General features: G+C 45.3%; 1 protein-coding gene across 1 annotated transcript in view; it reads right to left on the bottom strand.

The window, feature by feature from the left end:
• BTBD11 (BTB domain containing 11) overlaps positions 1–21045 on the bottom strand; it is a 352073-nt gene that overhangs the window by 104759 nt on the left and 226269 nt on the right. Inside the window, exons 2-3 of the mRNA XM_033953005.1 lie at positions 20827–20976; positions 105–309 (exon numbers count right to left, since the gene is read on the bottom strand). Coding sequence (XP_033808896.1) covers positions 105–309; positions 20827–20976 — 355 coding nt within the window. The remainder of the gene's footprint in view (positions 1–104; positions 310–20826; positions 20977–21045) is intronic.

Genomic DNA, 21045 nt, shown 5'->3' with positions numbered 1-21045 from the left:
CCAAAAGCCGTTTCTAGCTGGTTAAATCACATTGAACATTGACCCCTTTGTTTAACTTTTGAAAAAGTATGCTATATTTTAGCAAACCTTCCAAAGAATCTCACCTTTCAGTCTGGAGTGTGACTTTCGAAGGTTCTACATTGGGATTCTCCCATTCCATCTGGGGGCAGTGCATGAAATAGCAGAGAGTATACAAGGCCTCAGGTTCCCAGTAGAGTGGTCCTTGTTTATGGTGCACGGGAGTGCCATTACCCTGCTGTTTTGCGCTGAGTGGCTGAAGATGGTGCATTGCTCGAGACACTAGGTCACCTGGGAAAGAAAGAAAAACATTGGACCATTATTAAACTTCTCATAAATGGATATGTCAGTAGATATGTTCTCTTTTTGTAGACGGCAAGGGCTGGATACTGCAAGCGGTGCCATTATTGGCGGCTGCCTAGAAAAATGGCCACCATTTTTGTATCAATCGTGCTACAGTGCCATCTGCAGAATTGTGTCTACAGAGGTGACTATCGGTGCAAACCACACCTGCTTTTGACAAGCATCGGTAGGCACCTTTATAAATGGGACTTGAACGCTTTCTTTGTAGGCGCTTACATAGGGTTACCAGATTTTAGGCCTGTAAAATCCAGACACGTGGCCCCACCCTCATGCCTGCCCAGTTCCACCCAGCCCTGCCTTGTTCCATCCAAGTGAAGCCCCGTTCCGCCTCATCCCTGTCCCACGCCCCTCTCCTCCTCGAGCTTGGAGCTACATTTGGAGAGCCTCCGAGAATGCACAATGTCACACGCATGCTCGAATGCATGGGATGTCATCGCATTGCATCCGCTCATGCGCAGATGACCTCCCGAGGCCCCGAGCTTGAAGCTTTTCAAAACCCTGTGCCAGGTTTTGAAAAGCCTTCCAGACATCTGGGCAGTCCTCTAAAAAGAGGACATGTCCAGGTAAATCCGGACATCTAGTATCCTTACAGGCTTGTTATCACTTTCTAAGTAGCAAATATTTTTGAAATACAGTAGAAAGGTTTTCACTGCCCTTCCAAATAACCTATAATTTGTTTGCAACTGAATTGAAGATGGAAGAAAGTTCTATATCATTGCTGTCTGATAGGGTAAAGAAAATGTTAATTGTTGCTGTGATTTGACCTTATTAATAGCTAGAAAAGATAGTAATGTATGATTTTGAAAAGAATATCTATCACTGCTTTTTAAAAGTTAGACATGCTCAATTAAATACAATGGGGCGTGCAATAGATTAAGGGGTTTCCCTCCCCCATGCAAATACTCTACCCCTGGGCAGCAGGAGATGTTGATAGAAAATGTGGAACTACAGGTCCCACCATGCATCAAGCTATGGAGCTCAGGGCTGAGTCACAGGGGCGGGGACTCACAGGAGAGAGGTATTTCTACCCAGGCTGGGTTCATTCCAGAGAGGTTCCTGAGGGAGAAAGAGGAACTCTCAAGTTTTCCCTAACTATAGGCAGAGGCAGGCCTTGGGAAAACAGACTTTGCCTGTAGGAGTTTGGTTGAGGTAAGCCAAATTCATTCTATTTTGTGTGAGGCAAATGATAAATAAAAATTCTCTTTATATGCAATTGTGTCTTGGCTGTATATGTGCTGACCTCTCTGGGCAAAGCAGGCTAGCCAGCCAAAACAGGGGGTAACACCATATAAGATCTTAATATTGATGTACGAGTATAATTAAAGTTAACCCTCGCCTCCAGTAGAGTCAGGGCAGCTTGAAGAAAAATGGAGTCACGTTATCAAACTTATGGCCAGAATAAATAAACCTGATAGCTGTATTTTGAATTTTTTTTTAAGTGAATACATGTGCGCATTTACGACAATCTGCTACACTTTATTCTGTAAATATATTCCAGTCTTTGATGGAGCGTACTTTTCGGGAGGACGTTCGCGTGGATGGAGGTGGTGTAGGGCACTGGAACCCACAGCTAATCAGGATTTCAGTATAGCCACAAAGAATATTCATAAAAGAGATTTGATTGCATCTCCTCTACCGACTGGGAGTTCATTCCAAGGACAGATTTGGGAACTATTTTTTGTTTACTTCTCGCTTGATGCACTTTGATTTGTTGAGTAGGCAACCTGCTTAATCAGTCAAGCTGCATCAAAAAAAAAAGTAAACAACAAAAAATGTAGGGCTCTTGGGCTGGGGATTCTCCGAACCCCCTGAAGGCCCTGACAGTACTGATCTGAAGTTGATTGGCTGAGCAGCATCTGCCGTTTGCTTGCTTGACCAATTAAATTTATGGCAAATTTATAGCAAATCCCCTGAAAGCCCTGATCACATAACACTGTATGTAGTAGTAATTTAGTACCAATTGACTAATGTTGCTACACATATAACTCACCCTATTCTATAACAGGTGTTCAATTGAGTGCATAACTTTAAGCACCTTTACAAAGCTGATTTGGTCCAAAGGGGACTAGATCAAATTAATTGTTCATTTGTACATTTCACAGTCTCAAAAATTACTGTATATTTTGCTCCATAAGGTGCACTTCCCCCCTCCCAAAAAAAAAACGTGGGTGGAAATAAGGGTGCGTCTTATGAAGCGAATATGTTGTGATATGATAGAGGTAAGGGCAGCTAAAACAAAGACTTGATATCGTCCCACACTTTACTCCAAAAGACTTGTAGTAATGGGCAATCAAAAAGCATGTGACGTAATATGCCAGAAGATGATCCACATGACCAACATTTATCACTCATTGTTCTGTATTAAAAATTTTCAATAAAAACTAATTGAACTTAAAAAAAAAAATCAATCATCACTTTAAGATACCCCCAGCACCTTTTAAATTCTGTCCCAGCCCCCCCCCCCTTTAAATTTTGGATGTCAGTAGACGGCTGCCTGCTGAATTCCGGGACCCGCGGCGCACAAGCATGCTAATGCCTGGGCCCGTGACACTTCCCTAATTGTGCCGGTCACTGGTGCTTCGCAGGGCGGCTACCTGATTACCGGCATGTCGGGGCCAGTGGTGCACAAGCGCGCTGCTGCGTGAGCGCGCACCACTTCTGAATGGCTGCCTCAAGCAGCCATCCAGAAGTGGCGCACACCCACTATCTGACTGCTGATATCATTGTGAGGGCTTTACTTCCTCTATAATTGACTGAGCTGACCATGGATCTCAGCCGCAGATGCGTGGCCATGAACTCATGCCCCAAGGAGCGTGATAAAAGGAGCAGGTTGGCCCCGTTGAAGTCAGGAAGCAAAGAGTGTTGTCATTTCATTGCCATTAAGAAGCTTGCAGCAGCTTCTCTTTCCATTTTCCTGCATAGCACGGAGGAAAGGTTTGCACCCGAGACCATTTTTTTTGACCCGGGACCCTGCTTTTACTGTAAAACAGCACCGTTGTGACCCTGATTTCAGTGCCTTTGTTTATCCATTGTTTCAGAGGTTACCACTGTATTCCATATAAGAACATAAGCAATGCCTCTGCTGGGTCAGACCTGAGGTCCATCGTGCCCAGCATTCTGCTCACGCCGCGGCCCAACAGGTCCAGGACCTGTGCAGTAATCCTCTATCTATACCCCTCTATCCCCTTTTCCAGCAGAAAACTGTCCAATCCTTTCTTGAACCCCAGTACCGTACTCTGCCCTATTACGCTCTCTGGAAGCGCATTCCAGGTGTCTACCACACGTTGGATAAAGAAGAACTTCCTAGAATTCATTTTGAATCTGTCCCTTTCCAACTTTTCTGAATACCCTCTTGTTCTTTTATTATTCGAAAGTTTGAAGAATCTGTCTCTCTCTACTCTCTCTATGCCCTTCATGATCTTATAAGTCTCTATCATATCCCCCTCTAAGTCTCCTCTTCTCCAGGGAAAAGAGACCCAGTTTCTCTAATAGATTAGAGAAACTGGGTCTCTTTTCCCTGGAGAAGAGGAGACTTAGACGCAAAATTGCATTCCAACTACAAGTAAGCCTGAAGTCATTATGCCATTGTATAGATCCATGGTAAGGCCCCACCTGGAATACTGTGTGCAATTTTGGAGGCCGCATTATCGCAAGGATGTGCTGAGACTGGAGTCGGTTCAGAGAATGGCCACCCGGATGGTCTCGGGACTCAAGGATCTCCCGTACGAAGAACGGCTAGACAAATTACAGCTATACTCGCTCGAGGAGCGCAGAGAGAGGGGGGACATGATCGAGACGTTCAAGTATCTCCCGGGCCGCATCGAGGCGGAGGAAGATATCTTCTTTTTCAAGGGTCCCATGGCAACAAGAGGGCATCCGTGAAAAATCAGGGGTGGGAAACTACGAGGTGACACCAGGAAATTATTTTTCACTGAAAGGGTGGTTGATCGCTGGAATAGTCTTCCACTGGAGGTGATTGAGACCAGCAGCGTGCCTGATTTTAAGGCCAAATGGGATCGACACATGGGATCTATTCACAGGGCAAAGGTAGGGGAGGGTCATTAGGGTGGGCAGACTAGATGGGCCGTGGCCCTTATCTGCCGTCTATTTCTATGTTTCTATGTTTCACTGCGGCTGGCAATTAAAATACAAATCACCAACCGCAGTAGCCAAATATCAGACAGCGGGTGTTCCTCACACCAAGTAACCCTGCCCAAGCACGAGCTATTTCAAACAAGAGCATATAGAAATATATAATACTGTAGCATACTATCCCACAGGAAACCCCTCCCCCCCCCCCAACCAAAACATGTCTATTGCTGCACAAAGGCTTTCTGTTCTTTCAGCTCTAATTGATTTCTCTTTGAATACCTCCCTATGTACTTGATAAAGTCAGTTCCATATGCCCAGTGCTGAAGGTTAGGCTTTCACCATTGTACTAAAGTCATACACTGGTAAATCCTGTCAGATGGGAGTTGCTGGAAAATGAAAGCTGGCTGCAGCATTCCGATAAGCCGATCCTGGCTGGAAATGCAGCAACTAACAGGATTTTGAATGAATGGAGTTAGGTCATAGTGCAATGCATTTCTTTTACAAATTTTCAACATTATCGGCTGCTTTGGAGATGGATATATTAGACCTAATAGAAAGGCTTACATGCTCGGTACTGATGCCAGCTGCATAAGGCATTTTTTAAAATTGCCCTGGCACTGTGCATCCTTTTAGGTGTAGATAATGCCGTCACAGGTTAAAACTTATGTACAGATTAGGAGCTGGAGTTTAGGGTGGGTAAGAAGCTTAAATGCAGAGAAAAAGCATTATCTGCTCTGCCACTTTGTATGTAATTTCTATACCTATGGTTTGGCTAGTGGAAAACCAGTCACCCCTGACACATATTCAATGGCACCATTTAGAACAGAAGAACATAAAAATTGTCCTACTGGATCAGACCAAGGGTCTATCTAGCCCAGTACCTGTTACAAGTAACTGTAGAGTTCCAAAAATTAGTAAGACTCTATGCAACTTAACCTGAGATAAGTAGTGGATTTTTCCAAGACTATCTTAATACTGGTCTGTTATTTGGTCTGACAACAATGGTCTATAGACTTTTCCTCCAGGAATTTGACCAAACCTTTGACTTTAATACTCTAGAGCAGTGGTCCCCAACCCTGTCCTGGAGGACCACCAGGCCAATCGGGTTTTCAGGATAGCCCTAATGAATATGCACGAAAGAGATTTGCATGTAATGAAGATGATAGGAGTGCAGATCTGCCCCATGCATATTCATTAACCCAACTGGCTAGTGGTCCTCCAGGACAGGGTTGGGGACCACTGCTCTAGAGATTTGACTTTATGTTGAGTGAACTAAATATTTTCCCCTATTTGTTTTAAATATGCTATTGTACATCTTCATGGGATGAGTCTCATCTTTGTACTTTTTGAAAGAGTAAATGATTGATTTCCATTTACCCATTCCAGTCCATTCAGGATGGTATAGACCAGGAGTGAGCAACCTCGGTTCTCGAAGGCCGAAACCCAGTTAGGCTTTCAGGATCTCCCTAATGGAGGCAGTGCATGCTAATAGATCTCATGCATATTCATTAAGCACCAATGGTACTTATAATTTATAGACTACTAACATACCCATAGATTCTATATACCGCAACTGCACATATTCCTTATTCATGCACACAACTAAGGCCCCTTTTTATCAAGCTATGTTAGGGTTTTTATCACTCCAATGCTCACAGAATTCCTATGAGCTAAAGAGCTTTTACCGCAGCAACTCAAAATAAAAAAAAACCCTTAATGCGGCTTCATAAAAGGGGGCCTTAATTAGTTAACAAGTCAATCCATACCAATAATTGCTAATTAACAAGCAATTGCTAGCATTAATTTGCACTAATTATAATTTATGCGGATGACTTTCTGTGCGTATTCTAGAAAGTGGTACGCATAAATTCTACTGCGTGGATCTCAAAAGGGGCATGGCCAGAGTAGGGTCATGGGCAGGCCATGAGCATGCCTAAAAATTGGGCACACTGTTATAGTATGCACAATTTAGGCAAAGGCATTTAAGCCAGATTTTCATTGGTGTACAAGGGCACACCCTAAATTGTAATAGTGGGGACAGACACCATGCGTATGCTATAAACCATACCTAACTTTGGATGAAGTTTATAGAACAGCATGGATTTTTTTTCAGCGCCAATCCCCCCCACCTTATTGTGCATCAGAAATACCAATAATTGGCATTTATGCACATGGAGGGGCATTTTCAATAGGACATCTAAGTTAGAGTTTAGACATTTTGTGAAAGACAACCAGAAATCCAGTAGAGAAAATGTCCATTCTCAAAACAACAAGATGTGTACCTTTTTTAATTGCTAATGACCTATGTAGACTTTTGGTCCTTAGTACATCAATCTCAGGGGTGTAAAATCCCTCCTCGAGGGCCGCAATCCAATCAGGTTTTCAGGATTACCTATGTGGGATCACTGCAAGGATCATACCAATGAATAGGGTCGCTAGGACATAGACTTAATAGAGCAGGTCAATAGAGTTAAGGGGGCCAGTAGACTTAAAAGGGTGGGTCAATGGTATGGGCAGACTTGATGGGCCGTAGCCCTTATCTGCCGTCATGTTTCTATGTTTCTAATGAATATCCATGAGATCTATTTGCATGCACTGCTTTCATTGTATGCTAATAGATCTCATGCATATTCATTGGGGAAATCCTGAAAACCCAACTGGATTGCTGCCCTCGAGGAGGGACTTTGACACCCCTGATCTATCTTCTTTGGCCATTCTCAAATATGAATATGTCCACAGAAAAAACACAGAAAAACACACTAGCACTCAGGCCCCGATGCTCAAAAGCTTTCCATGCCAGTAAGGCTTGTTACAGCAGTCTTAATGGCATGGAAGTTCTCTTCCCAATTTCAAAACACAACACATGCACAACCCCCCGTCCAAATAAAAGCCCTTCAAGCTTGCAGCTGCCATTCTCCCCCTCTTCCCACTGATGGCAGCTCCGGAAGCCCAGATCAGTTGATCACAACAACAGGGCCAGCAGCTGCCGCTCTTCCCTCTGCAGGCTCTCAGCTGATCGTGGCTCCGGAGCTGCCATCAGCTGGGCAGAGGGGAAGAACAGCGGCTGCAGGCAGGAGGGGGGAGCAGTGCCTAGCAATGTGCTCTTCTGAGCGGGCACCAGGCACAGTCCCTCCCCTCTTTTGCGGGGCCACTCCGCACAAATAGCGTGCATATGATTTGCATGCTATAAAAATAAATCGCTCTCAACGCAGTATTTATTACCATGTTGTCAGAGCTTGTAAGCTGCTCCGAGCAGGGATTGGCTATTAAATGTCAAAATGTACAGCGCCTTTAAGCAATAACTAGTAATCGCAGTAGAGCGATGTGCATCCTACTCTCAGTGAGAACAGAAGTGGAATAGTAAGCGTTCTTATTGTACCTCTTTGTTCACACTTTCTAGAAAAAGAAAATCACTTCTTGACTCAAGCTAGTCCAAGCCCACAATGGCCCAATTCATGGTTTTTTTGTTCATTTGCTTACCTTCGTGCTCCTGGGAGATAAGAGTTATATCCTCCCTAAACCTGTCCAAGCAAGAGGGAAAGCTTTCCCAACAGAGCCAGATGTCTGGCATGCAAGATTAACTCGCTGGGTGTTACGTGTGCGAGAGAGCTGGAGCTGCAGCTTTAAAGACCAATGCAACACTGTTTGCTTAGACTGGTGCCCTAAGGGCAGCTGGTTTGAATAGGGCAACAGCTGTTGCTGATTTAAATATTACAGTGCAGTTTTCATATACCGTCTCAGAATACAAAACTATAAGTCAAGCTAGGTGATGAGTGACAGCTCAGTGAGATGACCTAAGTTTTGCTGTGCCAAATTCGTCATCAGCGATTTAGGTGCTAAGGTGGTGATGGCAGTTACCCCGCTATGGTCACTGTAATTTTCATGGGAGTACACATCAGTGATTTGCCATGCCCCCTGGTGCTTTCCCATTCAGGAACTAGACTGGCCTGACCCTGATTAGATGACATGTTTACCACTATCTCAAGCTATTGTAGCATGGGCCCCATTTTATGCTACGAGACCTAGTATCTGGGGTAATATTAAAATAATACAGTGGGAACCACGAGAACTGGCAGCAGCCATTCAGGGAGCGGCACGGGGCCAGGCAGAAGCGCAAAAAGCTCATGCCTGCCTTGTGTGCCGCTCTGCCGCAAGAGATGAGGACTCAGAGACAGCCGTCCAGCGAGGGAGGGGCAGGAGCGTGGAAAGCTCCTGCCGATACAGTGCTGGACCGCTGGAATTTAAAAATGGTACTGGGGGCGGCCTGCTGCCACTAGGCCTGCCCTGTCCCGGCCTACCACTAGACCACCAGAGGGGGGACAGGGTACAGGGCAGGGTGGTGGGTGCACAATTTGGTTCAGAATTTCTTTTTCTTGGTTTTTCCTCTTCTACAGGTAGGTGCATCTTATAGAGCGAAAAATACGGTATGTGTTCTTAGTTTCTCCTTAGCATATGTGTTATTGATACCTGTCTTAAGTTCTCTGTAGCATATGTGTTGTGGATCCTCATGGCTTCTGTGTATGTATCTTTGTAACCCATTCTGGGCTCCTGGGGAGGATGGGCTATTAAACTAAAGAAATAAATAGAGAGCTTGATCATCTATCTTGATGGGAAAGGTGGTTTTTTTTTTGTCTAGTTTGGTTTCTGTTGGTCGTAGCTTGTAGTGTGAGAGAGAGTGTGAGTGAGTGTATGAGTGAGTGTGTGTGAGAGTGAGTGTATGAGTGAATGTGAGAGAGTGAGTGTGTGAGAGAGTGAGAGTGTGAGTGAGTGAGTGTGTGTGAGAGTGAGTGTATGAGTGAGTGTGAGTGTATGAGTGAATGTGAGAGAGAGAGAGAGTGTGAGTGTATGAGTGAGTGAGAGTATGAGTGAGTGTGGGTGGAAGATATTTTCCAAATAGATACCAAATGCTGATATAATTAGACATATGCTTGCACCCATCAGAAAATCTGCAAAACTCCCCAAAATATTTTTCAGGCATAAAGGTTCCTACTTCTGTTATAATTTTATGATTTAATGCAAGCTTTGCTGGATTTTCAAAGTAACTTTCACTTTGAAATTACCCCAGGAAGACTAGGTGCAAAATGCTTACATTTTCAAAGTTAAGCACACAAGAGAACTCTTCCCTAGCCTCACCTTTCACAATGCTTCTGATAAAAATGCACATAAAGTTTTCATTCTATAAACTGTGCCTAAAATATTTATGCTGCAAAAAAATCTGCCTACGCACTGTGCTATAAACAGTGCTTAACATCAGTGGCGTAGCGAGGGTGACCAGCACCCCCGCAACTGCCTTAATTAATATTCTACAGACTAAGTTTAAAATATTCATAGTGTGTCAATGCTATGGGGGTGTGGACCCAGTCAGTGACATCCCCCACCCTCATCCTTCCCCCTGCCGTGCACGCAACCCCCCCCTTCCATTCCCTATTCCCATCCCCGTACCTTAAGTTGTTCACCGTCATGAGCACCAAGAACTTTAATGTGCTCCACGTGACCCTATGGGCTCTCCCTCTGACATCACTTCCTATGCATGGCACCCAGAAGTGACATCAGCAGGAGAGACAACACGGTTGCGAGGAGCACATTGAGGTTGTTGCTCATGGCAGTGAACAACTAGAGGTACGGGGAAGGGGGCACGCACATGGCGAGGGGAGGCGTGGAAAGAGGCGGAGCGGAGAGAAGGAGGGGTGCCAGCGCCCGGGGCAGACCGCCACCCCTTACTGCGCCACTGGACCTGGGAGGGGCGTAGGTCGGAGGCATGGCTAGCACTTCGGCCCTAAAAATTATCTACGATTTTTCAATATTCGCGGGGCCGGCTCTACCCTTAACCCCCGTGAATATTGAAGTTCTGCTGTAGTGTAATCCCAATTGACAATGGAAAAATAGTTTACAATCTTAAATTTGGTAGAAAAAAGGTAAAGACCAAAAGGTAAGGGGCTAAAATCCAAAAGCACAGTTCAAAGCATCTTAGAAGCTTGTAAAAGTTTTAGTTATTAAAAGCATCTATAAATAAATAAGATTTTAAAAGTTTTTTTAAAGGTTACAATGTTTTTTCAGATCGAATGTATTGAGGGAGGGCGTTCCACCATTGTGGTCCCATAACTGTGAACATGTCTGATCTACGTGTACCTATGATTTTCAAAGAGGGTACTGAAAGCATGTTTTGGCCGGATGATCGAAGAGAACGTTGAGAGTTGTAAGGGATTAGAAATCGAGAGATAAAAAGTGGTTCATCGAATGATAGTGTTTTGAAGATAAGTAATAAAATTTTAAAGGTAATCCTATGGCTGATTGGTAGCCAGTGTGCGTCTTTTAAAAGAGGAGAAACGTGGTCGTACTTTTTAGCGTTAGTTTAATGGCCGTATTTTGTATTACCTGCAGTCTCCTTTTTTCTTTCTGGGTGATATTAAGTAGGAGAGCATTGCAGTAGTCAATTTTTTTATACCAAGATCTCATATACCCAAGACACTACTTAATTGATTTCATGTCCTTACTGGGGTCTTGTTATGTTGGGGGTTTTTTTAATGTAGGCAATACCCTAATGCAGGGGTCCCCAAAGTCCCTCCTTGAGTGCCGCAATCCAGTCGGGTTTTCAGGATTTCCCCAATGAATATGCATGAGACCTATGTGCATGCACTGCTTTCAATGCATATTCATTGGGGAAATCCTGAAAACCCGACTGGATTCGGCCCTCAAGGAGGGACTTTGGGGACCCCTGCCCTAATGCATCAATGTGGTGCTGAAATAATAATAAAGAAGAGCACTTATCTTATAGCCCGACGGCTACCCAGCCGTTTCACTGGCATGTTTCCTCAGGGGTTAATGCTCTCCGCTCTCATGCTGTTTCATTTGAAAGGCTACGGAGGCTCTCCTCGCACCACTTATGTTCAAAACTGAAACAGGCCAGTGAAAACGGCGGGGTAGCCGTCAGGCTATAAGTTAAGTGCTATTCTTTATTATTATTCCAGCACCACATTGAAGCATTAGGGTATTGCCTGCATTTAAAAAAAAACATAACAAGACCAACGATGAACAAATTACTCTGTAAGGACAAGAAATCAATTAAGTAGTGTCTTGGGTATTTGAGGTCTTGGTATAAATATTATCTGCAAACTGGTTTGTTCACAGTCAATTGTCTGCTGTAGTGTAGCCAGACCTGTTGTTTTGGGTCCACCCTGGGCCCACCCAAAGTACTGCTGTCAGCGCCACACGAACTTCAACCTGCATCTTGCCTCCTTTCCTTCTAGCCCTGGATCTGGCATTTATTTTGTTTACTATCCCGTCTTCCCCAAAGAGCTAAAAACGGGTTATATGATAACAAACAAAATATACCTATAATAGATTACAATTTTCCATGGTTATAAGTACAAGTTTTATCCTAAATCGACACATATTAGGGATCTTATAGCAATACTGTATTTCCCCGAATGTAGGCCGCACCCATGTATATGCTGCCCCGTGGCATTAGCCACGGCTTATCTTCCGGTACCTCCCCTGCCTTTTAACATCATCCCCCCCCCATCACCAGTACCTTTAGCGGAGCCCCCTGAACGGCGAATCTCCAGCGGTGCAGAGCGGCCGCGATCTCTTCGGCATCCGGCCTGCCGCTGCATCGCCCGCCCGCTGAATGGTCGACGTCAGCTCTCGCGGGACTCACGAGAACTGACATCAGTCACTCAGCAAGCGGTGCGGAGGCAGGCCGGATGCCGAAGAAATCGGGGCTGCCGTCCAGGGGGCTCTGATAAAGGTATCGGCCGCCTCATATAACTAGGCCGCGCCCCATATACGGTGTTTACAGGTTGCAATTTGCCATAGGTACAGTGCAAGGTTTTTCAATACAGGTTTTTGTCCTAACGACACAAACTAGGGTTCTAAAATCAATATACATAAGGTGACCATTTATTTTTTTCCTCAAAAGGGGACATCTACTAATTTCAGCCCCGCCCCAATTCCACCCACAATCCCGCCCACAATTTCTTCCATTCTTTTTTCATGTACACACAATCTTATTAATTCATAATGGTAACCATAAAATTAAAAAAAAACCCACAAAGCACACTGTATGCAGAGAAAATGTTAATTTTTTTTTTTGTAATTATTTCTATTAAATTTCCCTCCCTCGTGCAGCAGGACCCTTGAGCAAGCCACCCGTACCCGCACCGAGCACAGCACCTTGGGCCCCGCTGGCTCTTCCTTTGCGCACTTGGGCTTCCATCTAACTCTGAGCCCGGCGCCTGCTCCGTCAGGGGAGCGGAGGTCCCTCCATGTGGCCTGGCCTCCCTCGCCAAAGACCGGGACCTCGGCTCCTACTCTACTGAACACCAAACAATACCCTTTGCCCCTTTCTATTCCCTCCCTCCTATGTCCTGAGTTTGTGCCCCCTCCCACTCACCGCATTCCAGCATTTCTTGTCCCCCGCCTTGTTGAACTTCTCATTTGTCCCCAGCAGCACTCCCCGCATCACTATGTCCAATATCCGCACCCCCACCCCCTCTGTTCCATCTCCACCACCATATGAAAAAAAAAAAAAAAAGTCATCTAGGCCTTCCCTGCTCAGCTTTCCAACATTGGTCCCCGGCCTTACTTACTTTTTTAACTGCTGCTGCTCCTCTTTCAACTGTTCCTGCTTCAATTGCTCCTCAGTACCCAGCACTACAACACTCCCCGCAATGGCCAATGGTGGGTTGGACGGCACAGATCGGCTCAGCACAGCAGAAGACGACAAGCCAGTTACCGCACGTGACTGACCCACAAGCCTCTCTCCGACGTGAACTCTGACATCAGAAAGAAAGCTTCTGGGCCAGCCACTTACAAAAGGGAGTGCCGCTCCAAGGGGCAGGACGAGGCAGAGCGGCAAATCGGCAGGATCAGGGCAGCAGGATCGCCGTGGCAGCGGCTTTAAAGTTAACTGGCGGTGCAGGATTGCGGCTTAAAAATGCAGGATCGCGATGGTGGTACGGCAGAAAACAGGACATTTCGGCATCCCAAAGAGGTAGGTCGAGACAACGGGACCGTCGGTCCCATAACGGGACTGTCCCGTTGAAAACGAGACATATGGTCACCTTAACTATACATAATATACAGTTCACATGTTAAATTTCTCATCGTTACAGTGCAAGATTTTTCAGTACAAGTTTCAACTTCTCTCTGAGAAGGCACAAAAGTTTAAATGATATTCTTTCATGAACTGGGAGCCAATGCAGATCTTTCAAAATTGGAGTAACATGACCTGTTTTCTTTTTTAATGAAATTAACCTTGTTGCGGTGTTTTGAGCTAACTGGAGTCTTTTAAGATCAACCTTGGAAAAGGCCCACAATTTTCTATACCATTCTCTCAAGGGAGCTCAAAACGGTTTACATGAATTTATTTAGGCACTTAAGCAGTTTTCCCTGTCTGTCCCGGTGGGCTCACAATTTATCTAATGTACCTGGGGCAATGGGGGGATTAAGTGACTTGCTCAAGGTCACAAGGAGCAGAGTGGGTTTGAACCCACATCCGCAGGGTGCTGAGGTTGGAGCTTTAACCACTGCACCACTCTCTACCGATTACAAATGCAAAAATTAACTTTGTCAGATTCTCCTTGGTCAAAAGTGACCACAGCTGACAAATGCTAAGCAGTTGAAAGTAGCATGATTTAACTACGACACTGTTTGTCAAATTTCAACTCCAAATCACAGTAAACTCCCAGTGCAATGATTTCTGATTTCAGAGGAATTAACTGGCCTTTCGTTTTCAGTTGAATAAAAAGCGGACACTGCTTCCTAGACATCCAAAGAGCAGGACATTTATCAATTTGCTGCTACCCTGTCCTAGGGCAATTCCAGTCCTCGAGAGCCGAAGCCAGGTCAGGTTTTCAGGATATCCACAATATGCATGAGATAGATTTGCATCTCAAGGAGGCAGTGCATGCAAATTTATCTCATACATATTCATGGTGGAGATCCTGAAAACCTGACCTGGCTCCGGCTCTCGAGCACCGGAATTGCCTACCCCTGGCCTAGAGTTACCATATTTAGTGAAGTAAAAAACCTGGACCCTTGGCCACGCCCCCAGGACCGCCCCCAGATGACATCCGCGTATGTGCAGACGCAACGCAATGACATCACGCACATGCGCGTGATGTCACCGCCACTGTTCCCTCTAAGCAGAGCAGGAGTCCTCCACCCACAGTCTCACCAATAGAGGGTGCTGTTTTACTGTCACATTTTTCAATTGTGAGGGACAGGCAAGTTCTGCAGGACTCCAGGGAACATACCTGTCCTTAGCGACTGAAAATATTCCACCCCCTAGTGGTAGCAATGCAGCTGGAGGACACCTGCTCAGCTTATTTGCACACGCGACGATGCCCCTTCCCGATGCGATTTTGTCGCGATGCTTTTCAAAACCCAGTCCAGACCCGCGGACATGTCCTCAAAAGGAGGACATGTCCGGGAAATCCAGACATACGGTAACCCTCCATGGGCCTGGCGACTCCCCCTTCTGTTGTACCACAGTTCTTGGGTGGCAGCAGCGATACACTGTACATCCGCTACTTGCACCAGAAAGAATACAGGAAGTGATATCTAAAAATATTTGAAGCCATGTTTATAAAGATGTTTGCATCTAGATCTACACTAGAATTCTTTACCAGTTTTATAAATCAACTGCTCCTGTACACACGAGGGAGATTTGCTTGAGGGTCTCACTAGTGGTGTTAGATCGTTGCCGGATGTCATACCTGCAGCTTGTAATTATAGTTATAAAGCAGAAACATTCTGTACATCCTGTTCTGTTATAGCACTATAATCAGAACTGTTATACTTTCATAGAAAATAATGGAGCTGAATAGCATTCTTTGCTAGGTAATCATTATTTTTTTCCAGGGTTTACTCCTATCTCTTTCACTCTCTAATTCAATTCTCTTCTTTTCTGGTGAAAAAATAGCTGCAATCTTCTCATCATCACCTGCTTTTGTTAAAATCTGCCTGTGAATTATAATCTCGTGGGCACCTTGGTACACGTACCGTATATACTGTAAATGAATCCGAATATAAGTCGAGGTAACCTTTTTTTTTAAAAATTTTTTCCACCTAAAAAGGAGGAAAAAAGGTTGACTGAAATATAAACCGAGGTTAGAAATCTGGGTACGTGAGCGTCATTTGTCAAGGATCATGCCATAAGTAATCACTAATTTTTCAGTTGTAGCGGTTTCGAGTCCCAGAAAGCTAAAGGACTGCCGATAAATATTTTCCTACTTGGGTCTACGACACCAATCAAAGTTTCTGGATTTATATCCCCACCAGAACACCTGGCATCTTCTCCATCTTCCCGCTCTGCTCCTCCTCTTGCCAAGCGCACGCCCCTTGCCTTCCCCAATCCTTTTTTTACTTCCCCGGCGTAAGATTGCTGCCCACGTTGACATCAGCACTCTTTATCTAGAATAAAGATGGAGTATAGGTACAAACAGATCATCTGAGGTGATGTGTTGTCACTTCATCTGAGATGATCCAAAAGCCCTGGTGGTCTGTGAGGCTCCTAGTTTCCAACTCCCGCCCCCTCCCCACTCCCTTATCTCCATGATTGGACCATGGTCTCCTGGTCTTTAACTCCTCACCACATCCCAAGGGCCCGTGGACTCCCAATAACCTTTCCGAAAACCATCAAATGCATCTTCAAAGTCAAGAAGAACAAGTGATGCCCAATCACTCCCGCTTCTGCATCATCATCTTGTAAACTAGTGGTGCCTGACCCTACAAGGCAATCAAGATGTACTGCACAAGGCCAGTCTATGAAATAATGGAATCATGGCCTCATTTGGCTGACTCTGTTGCTGCATTGCTACGGCCCATTGGTTTAGGGATATGTTTCTCACTTTGGGTACGAGAGATCCTTGGTTCAAATCCCAAACGAGCCCCTCACTTTCTAGGGCAGGGGTCTCCAAAGTCCCTCCTTGAGGGCCGAATCCAGTTGGGTTTTCAGGATTTCCGCAATGAATATGCATTGAAAGCAGTGCATGCACATAGATCTCATGCATATTCATTGGGGAAATCCTGAAAACCCGACTGGATTCAAGTCCTCAAGGAGGGACTTTGGGGACCCCTTTTCTAGGGCATATTCTAGGTGGGGGAAGGGCATGGTGCAGTACTAGTCAGACTTTTCCCATGGGGTCTGTGCTGGGACTGCTGCTTTTTAACTTATTTATCAATGATCTAGAGATGGGAATAACTAGCGAGATAATAAAATTTGCTGATGACACAAGGTTGTTCAAAGTTGTTAAATCACAAGGGGATTGTGAAAAATTGCAAGAGGATTTTGTGAGACTGGAAGACTGGCCGTCAAAATGGCAGATGACATTTAATGTGAGCAAGTGCAGTGATGCATGTGGGAAAGTGGAACCCAAACTATAGCTATGTGATGCTGGGTTCTGGGTTAGGAGTCACTGTTGAGGCTATGTTGAAACCCTTATCTCAATGTGTGGTGGCTGCTAAGAAAGCAAATAGAATGTTAGAAATGATCAGAAAAGGAATGGAAAACTAAGATGAAAATGTCATAATGCCCTCGGTATCATTCTATGGTACGGCCGCACCTTGAATACTGTGCACAGTGCTGGTCACCATAGCTCAAAAAAAGATATAGCGGAATTTAGAAAAGGTACAGAGAAGGGTGGCAGAAATTATAAAAGGGATGGACTAGGGTTCTTGGGTGATATGATAGAGGTCTATAAAATGAGTGGAGTGGAAAGGTAGATGTGAATCGCTTGTTCACTCTTTCGAAAAATGCTAGGGAACATGCGATGAAGCTACTAAGTAGTAGATTTAAAACAAACTGGAGAAAATATTTCTTCACACAACGTGTAATTAAACTCTGGAATTCATTTCCAGAGAATGTGTTGAAATCAGTTAGCTTAGCGGGGTTTAAAAAAGGTTTGGATAACTTCCTACAAGAGAAGTCTATAGACTATTATTGAGATGGCTTTGGGGGAAATCCACTGCTTATTCCTAGGATAAGCAGCATAAAGTCTGTTTTGCCATTTGGAAACCTGGGTTAGCCACTGTTGGAAACAGAATACTGAGCTTGATGGACCTTCAGTCTGTCCCAGTAGGGCAAAGCTTTTGCTCTTACGTGAACCAAGTATAGAATAATCAGGCCATTGTGACATCACTGATGTCTGGCTCTTAGGCATTGGTGGAATGAGGCATTAAGACGTCATAATCTCAGCTCTGAAATGTTGCTACTCTTTGGTTTTATGCCACGGACCTGGGTTGGGACCTGGGTTGGCCACTGTTGGAAACAGGATACTGGTTTAATGGACCTTCAGTCTGTCCCAACATGACAATTCTTATGTTAGGTTCTAACCCCAGCAAAGTTCCAAATTGCCCCCCAACAGGCAGCCTGATTCTAAATAAATAAATAAGTCAACCCCCCCCCCCCCCCATATTAGTTCCTTGATACCACAATAAGAACATAAGAAATGCCTTCACCGAATCAGACCCTTGGTCCATCCAGTCCGGTGACCCGCACACGCGGAGGCTCAACTAGGTGCTTGCAAATGAAGGCCTAGGTGGTCCCAGATGAGACCTTGTTTACCTATATCCCTCAATGTGATTAGCAAGGAGGTGTGCATCCAACTTGCTTTTGAATCCTATAGTGGAGGTCTCCATCACAACCTCCTCCGGGAGAGCGTTCCAAGCGTCCACCACTTACTAGGGGGGTTCCATGGTGGCTATGTGGAAGCAGGAGTAATCTAGCTGTAATCTCTGCATCTTTGGCCTTAGTGTCATATAAAGACACATAGGTAGGTATCCATGCGTCTTTTTAAAATAGGGTGCAAACAGGCACCTAGTTGGATAGAATAATTTCTTCCTGCTATTAGAAGTTCCTTTTTGACTTTTGACCAGGTAACAGCTATTAATATTCCACTGACTGATGCTGAAACCGAGTGTGAGTGTGAGTGTGAGTGAGGAACACTGCGCGGCTTCGGCAAGAAAGTCTTCAGCACACAAAGCTTAGGTGCGATTTTGTTTTATCCTCTTAAGCAGAACGACCCCGGGGCTACGTACACTTCGCACAACTCATCCAGTGACATCAAAATGTGCTTAGCAAAAAGCCAAGAATGAAACCGGCTTCAAAAGTACGCCATAATCCAAGAAAGCCTCATTTGTAGCTTGAGATGCAAAAAAAATGGCAAAGCAGAGCTGAAAGTGCCGTTGAGAAAGGGCACAAAACCCTCCCTTCCTAGGAAAAGAATTCTGGTCATTTGGATTCCTCGCTACGGCTCATTAATGCTGGGTTTTACTAAACGGTGCTAGAGGTTTTTAGCGCGGGCCGGTGAGGTAAATGCTCCGACGCTCACAGGTCAGAGCATTGTCCTTGCCAGCCCAGGCTAAAACCCTTTACTACTGCTACTACTAATTATTTCTATAGCGCTACCAGACGTACGCAGAGCTGTACAGAGTCACAAAGAAGACAGTCCCTGCTCCAATGAGCTTGCAATCTAAACATACAGGGCAAACAAATAGGATTCTAGGAAACAAGCAGGAGAAACTGCCTTCACACCAGTGAACAGCAAACACAACAACACAATTGGTCACCTTTGCTGTTGTGTTTGCTGCAAACAAATAGGATGCCATAGATACAGTTAAGGGGAACGGTTAATTGCTGGCTAGGTTGGTGGGCCATGGGGAATGGGGTTACCGTATTTTCTCACATATAACGCGCGCATTATACGTGGTTTTTACAAACCGCGCATAACCTTGCGCGTTGTACAAATTTTTTTTTACATAGTTCCCCCCCCCCCCGACGTCCGATTCACCTCCCCCCCACGCAGGACCGCTCGCACCCCAACCCCGAAGGACCGCTCGCACGCACTCCCACCCGCACCCGCACCCCCACCCTGAAGGACCGCTCGCACCCCCACAGCCTCCCGACCCCCCCCCATCATGTAGAAGCTCCTACCGGTGTCCTGCTGCTTCCTCTTGGCAGTCCCGGCCCTTCTGTGAGCCCTGCGCCTGTGCTGCTTCCTCTTCCAGCGGTTCGCCCTTTCTCTAACATCAAGCCCTCTTGCCCTGCCGACTCCCCGACACAATCGGGGAAAGAGGGAGCTCAAGCCCTCTTGCCCCAGCCAACCGCGGCACCCCCGACACGATCAGGGCAAGAGGGAGCTCAAGCCCTCTTGCCCCCCCCCCCCCCTCGACACGATCAGGGCAAAAGGGAGCCCAAGTCCTCTTGCCCCGCCGACTCCCCAACTCCCCGATAATATCGGGCCAGGAGGGAGCCCAAACCCTCCTGGCCACGGCGACCCCCTACCCCCACCCCGCACTACATTACGGGCAGGAGGGATCCCAGGCCCTCCTGCCCTCGATGCAAACCCCCCTCCTCCCAACGGTGGCCATTTTGATGATGGATTTGCACGGGGCAGGAGTGTAGGAAGATCGCTCTTGCCCCGAGTCACCGCTAGACCACCAAAGTAAGGTCCAGTATGCAGAAGAGAAGCGGGTCAGAGTCGGCCCAAAAGTTATTCGCAAATTTTCCATATTCACGGGCTGGCTCTGCCCCTAACCCCCACGAATACAGAGGGAGGAGTGTTAATGGAAATTATTTGGTCAAAAACATACATGTTTCTTTAATATACACACCTTTGTAAATACCCCTCTAAGTGTGACCTCTGTAAATACCCCTCTAAGTGTGACCACCATTGAGCCATGACTGTAGCACCCTCAACCTTAGCAAGCCTGGTGAATAGAAGGGAATTGATCCCCGATTCCTCCATATGACAGTAGATAGCACTGCCACTGGGCCAGCAACCTTCTTATACAAAATTCAAGTCACTGATCAAGACCCACTTGTTCTCTGAAGCTTTTGGTTCAACAACTTCCATCTAATTGTCTTTCCCACCCCACTGTTTCGCTCCATCGGTTTTGTTTCATTGTAAGGGTCACAGTCACCTTAACAGACCCCTGCGGTATATTAAGCACTGGAAATAAATACAAATAAAATAAAATAAATAGTGTCTCTAAAGAAAAGCCTCTTCAGGAGATGACGATACAGCTTCCTTCCAATGAAACAAAAAAAACAAAGATCTGTAATACGTATTTCATCCTTCAAAGCTTTGGTACTAACTTTACCATTAGCAATCTAGTTACAGAATAGACATTAAAAAAACATCCTGCTATACATTTTTATTTTTGGCCTTAGATGGATCAAAATAAAGTCTGGTATGTTTCCTATAGCATACTGCCAAAAACGGTGCTTAGATAAACCACAGAAAATCATTTTTTTCTCACGCAGGTACATTACATGTCTAGAATGGAATAAGGTATTGCTCTTAAATGAAAGTGTTGAGCCTGAAATGAAGATACCCGTTTTGTACTCACTTAGTTCAGCGATGCTTCCTACACGTGTTGCAAGCAAGGACTGCTCAATGGTCCTTAATTCTGATTGGCTAAACATCTGCACTTCCCCTGGCTTATTGGACCTTTGCTGGTCTCTGTGAAGGTTCAGACTATCAGGCAGGCAAAGGACTCCTGAAAGCAATACATAGAAAATAAATAAATAAAAACATTAACATTTTAAGCTTCTAGAAACATCCTGCT

The sequence above is a fragment of the Geotrypetes seraphini genome, chromosome 7 (genome assembly GCF_902459505.1).
Source record: "Geotrypetes seraphini chromosome 7, aGeoSer1.1, whole genome shotgun sequence".
Lineage (NCBI taxonomy): Eukaryota > Metazoa > Chordata > Amphibia > Gymnophiona > Dermophiidae > Geotrypetes > Geotrypetes seraphini.
The sequence above is the reverse complement of the archived record's forward strand: the minus strand, read 5'-3'. Positions and strand labels throughout refer to the sequence as shown.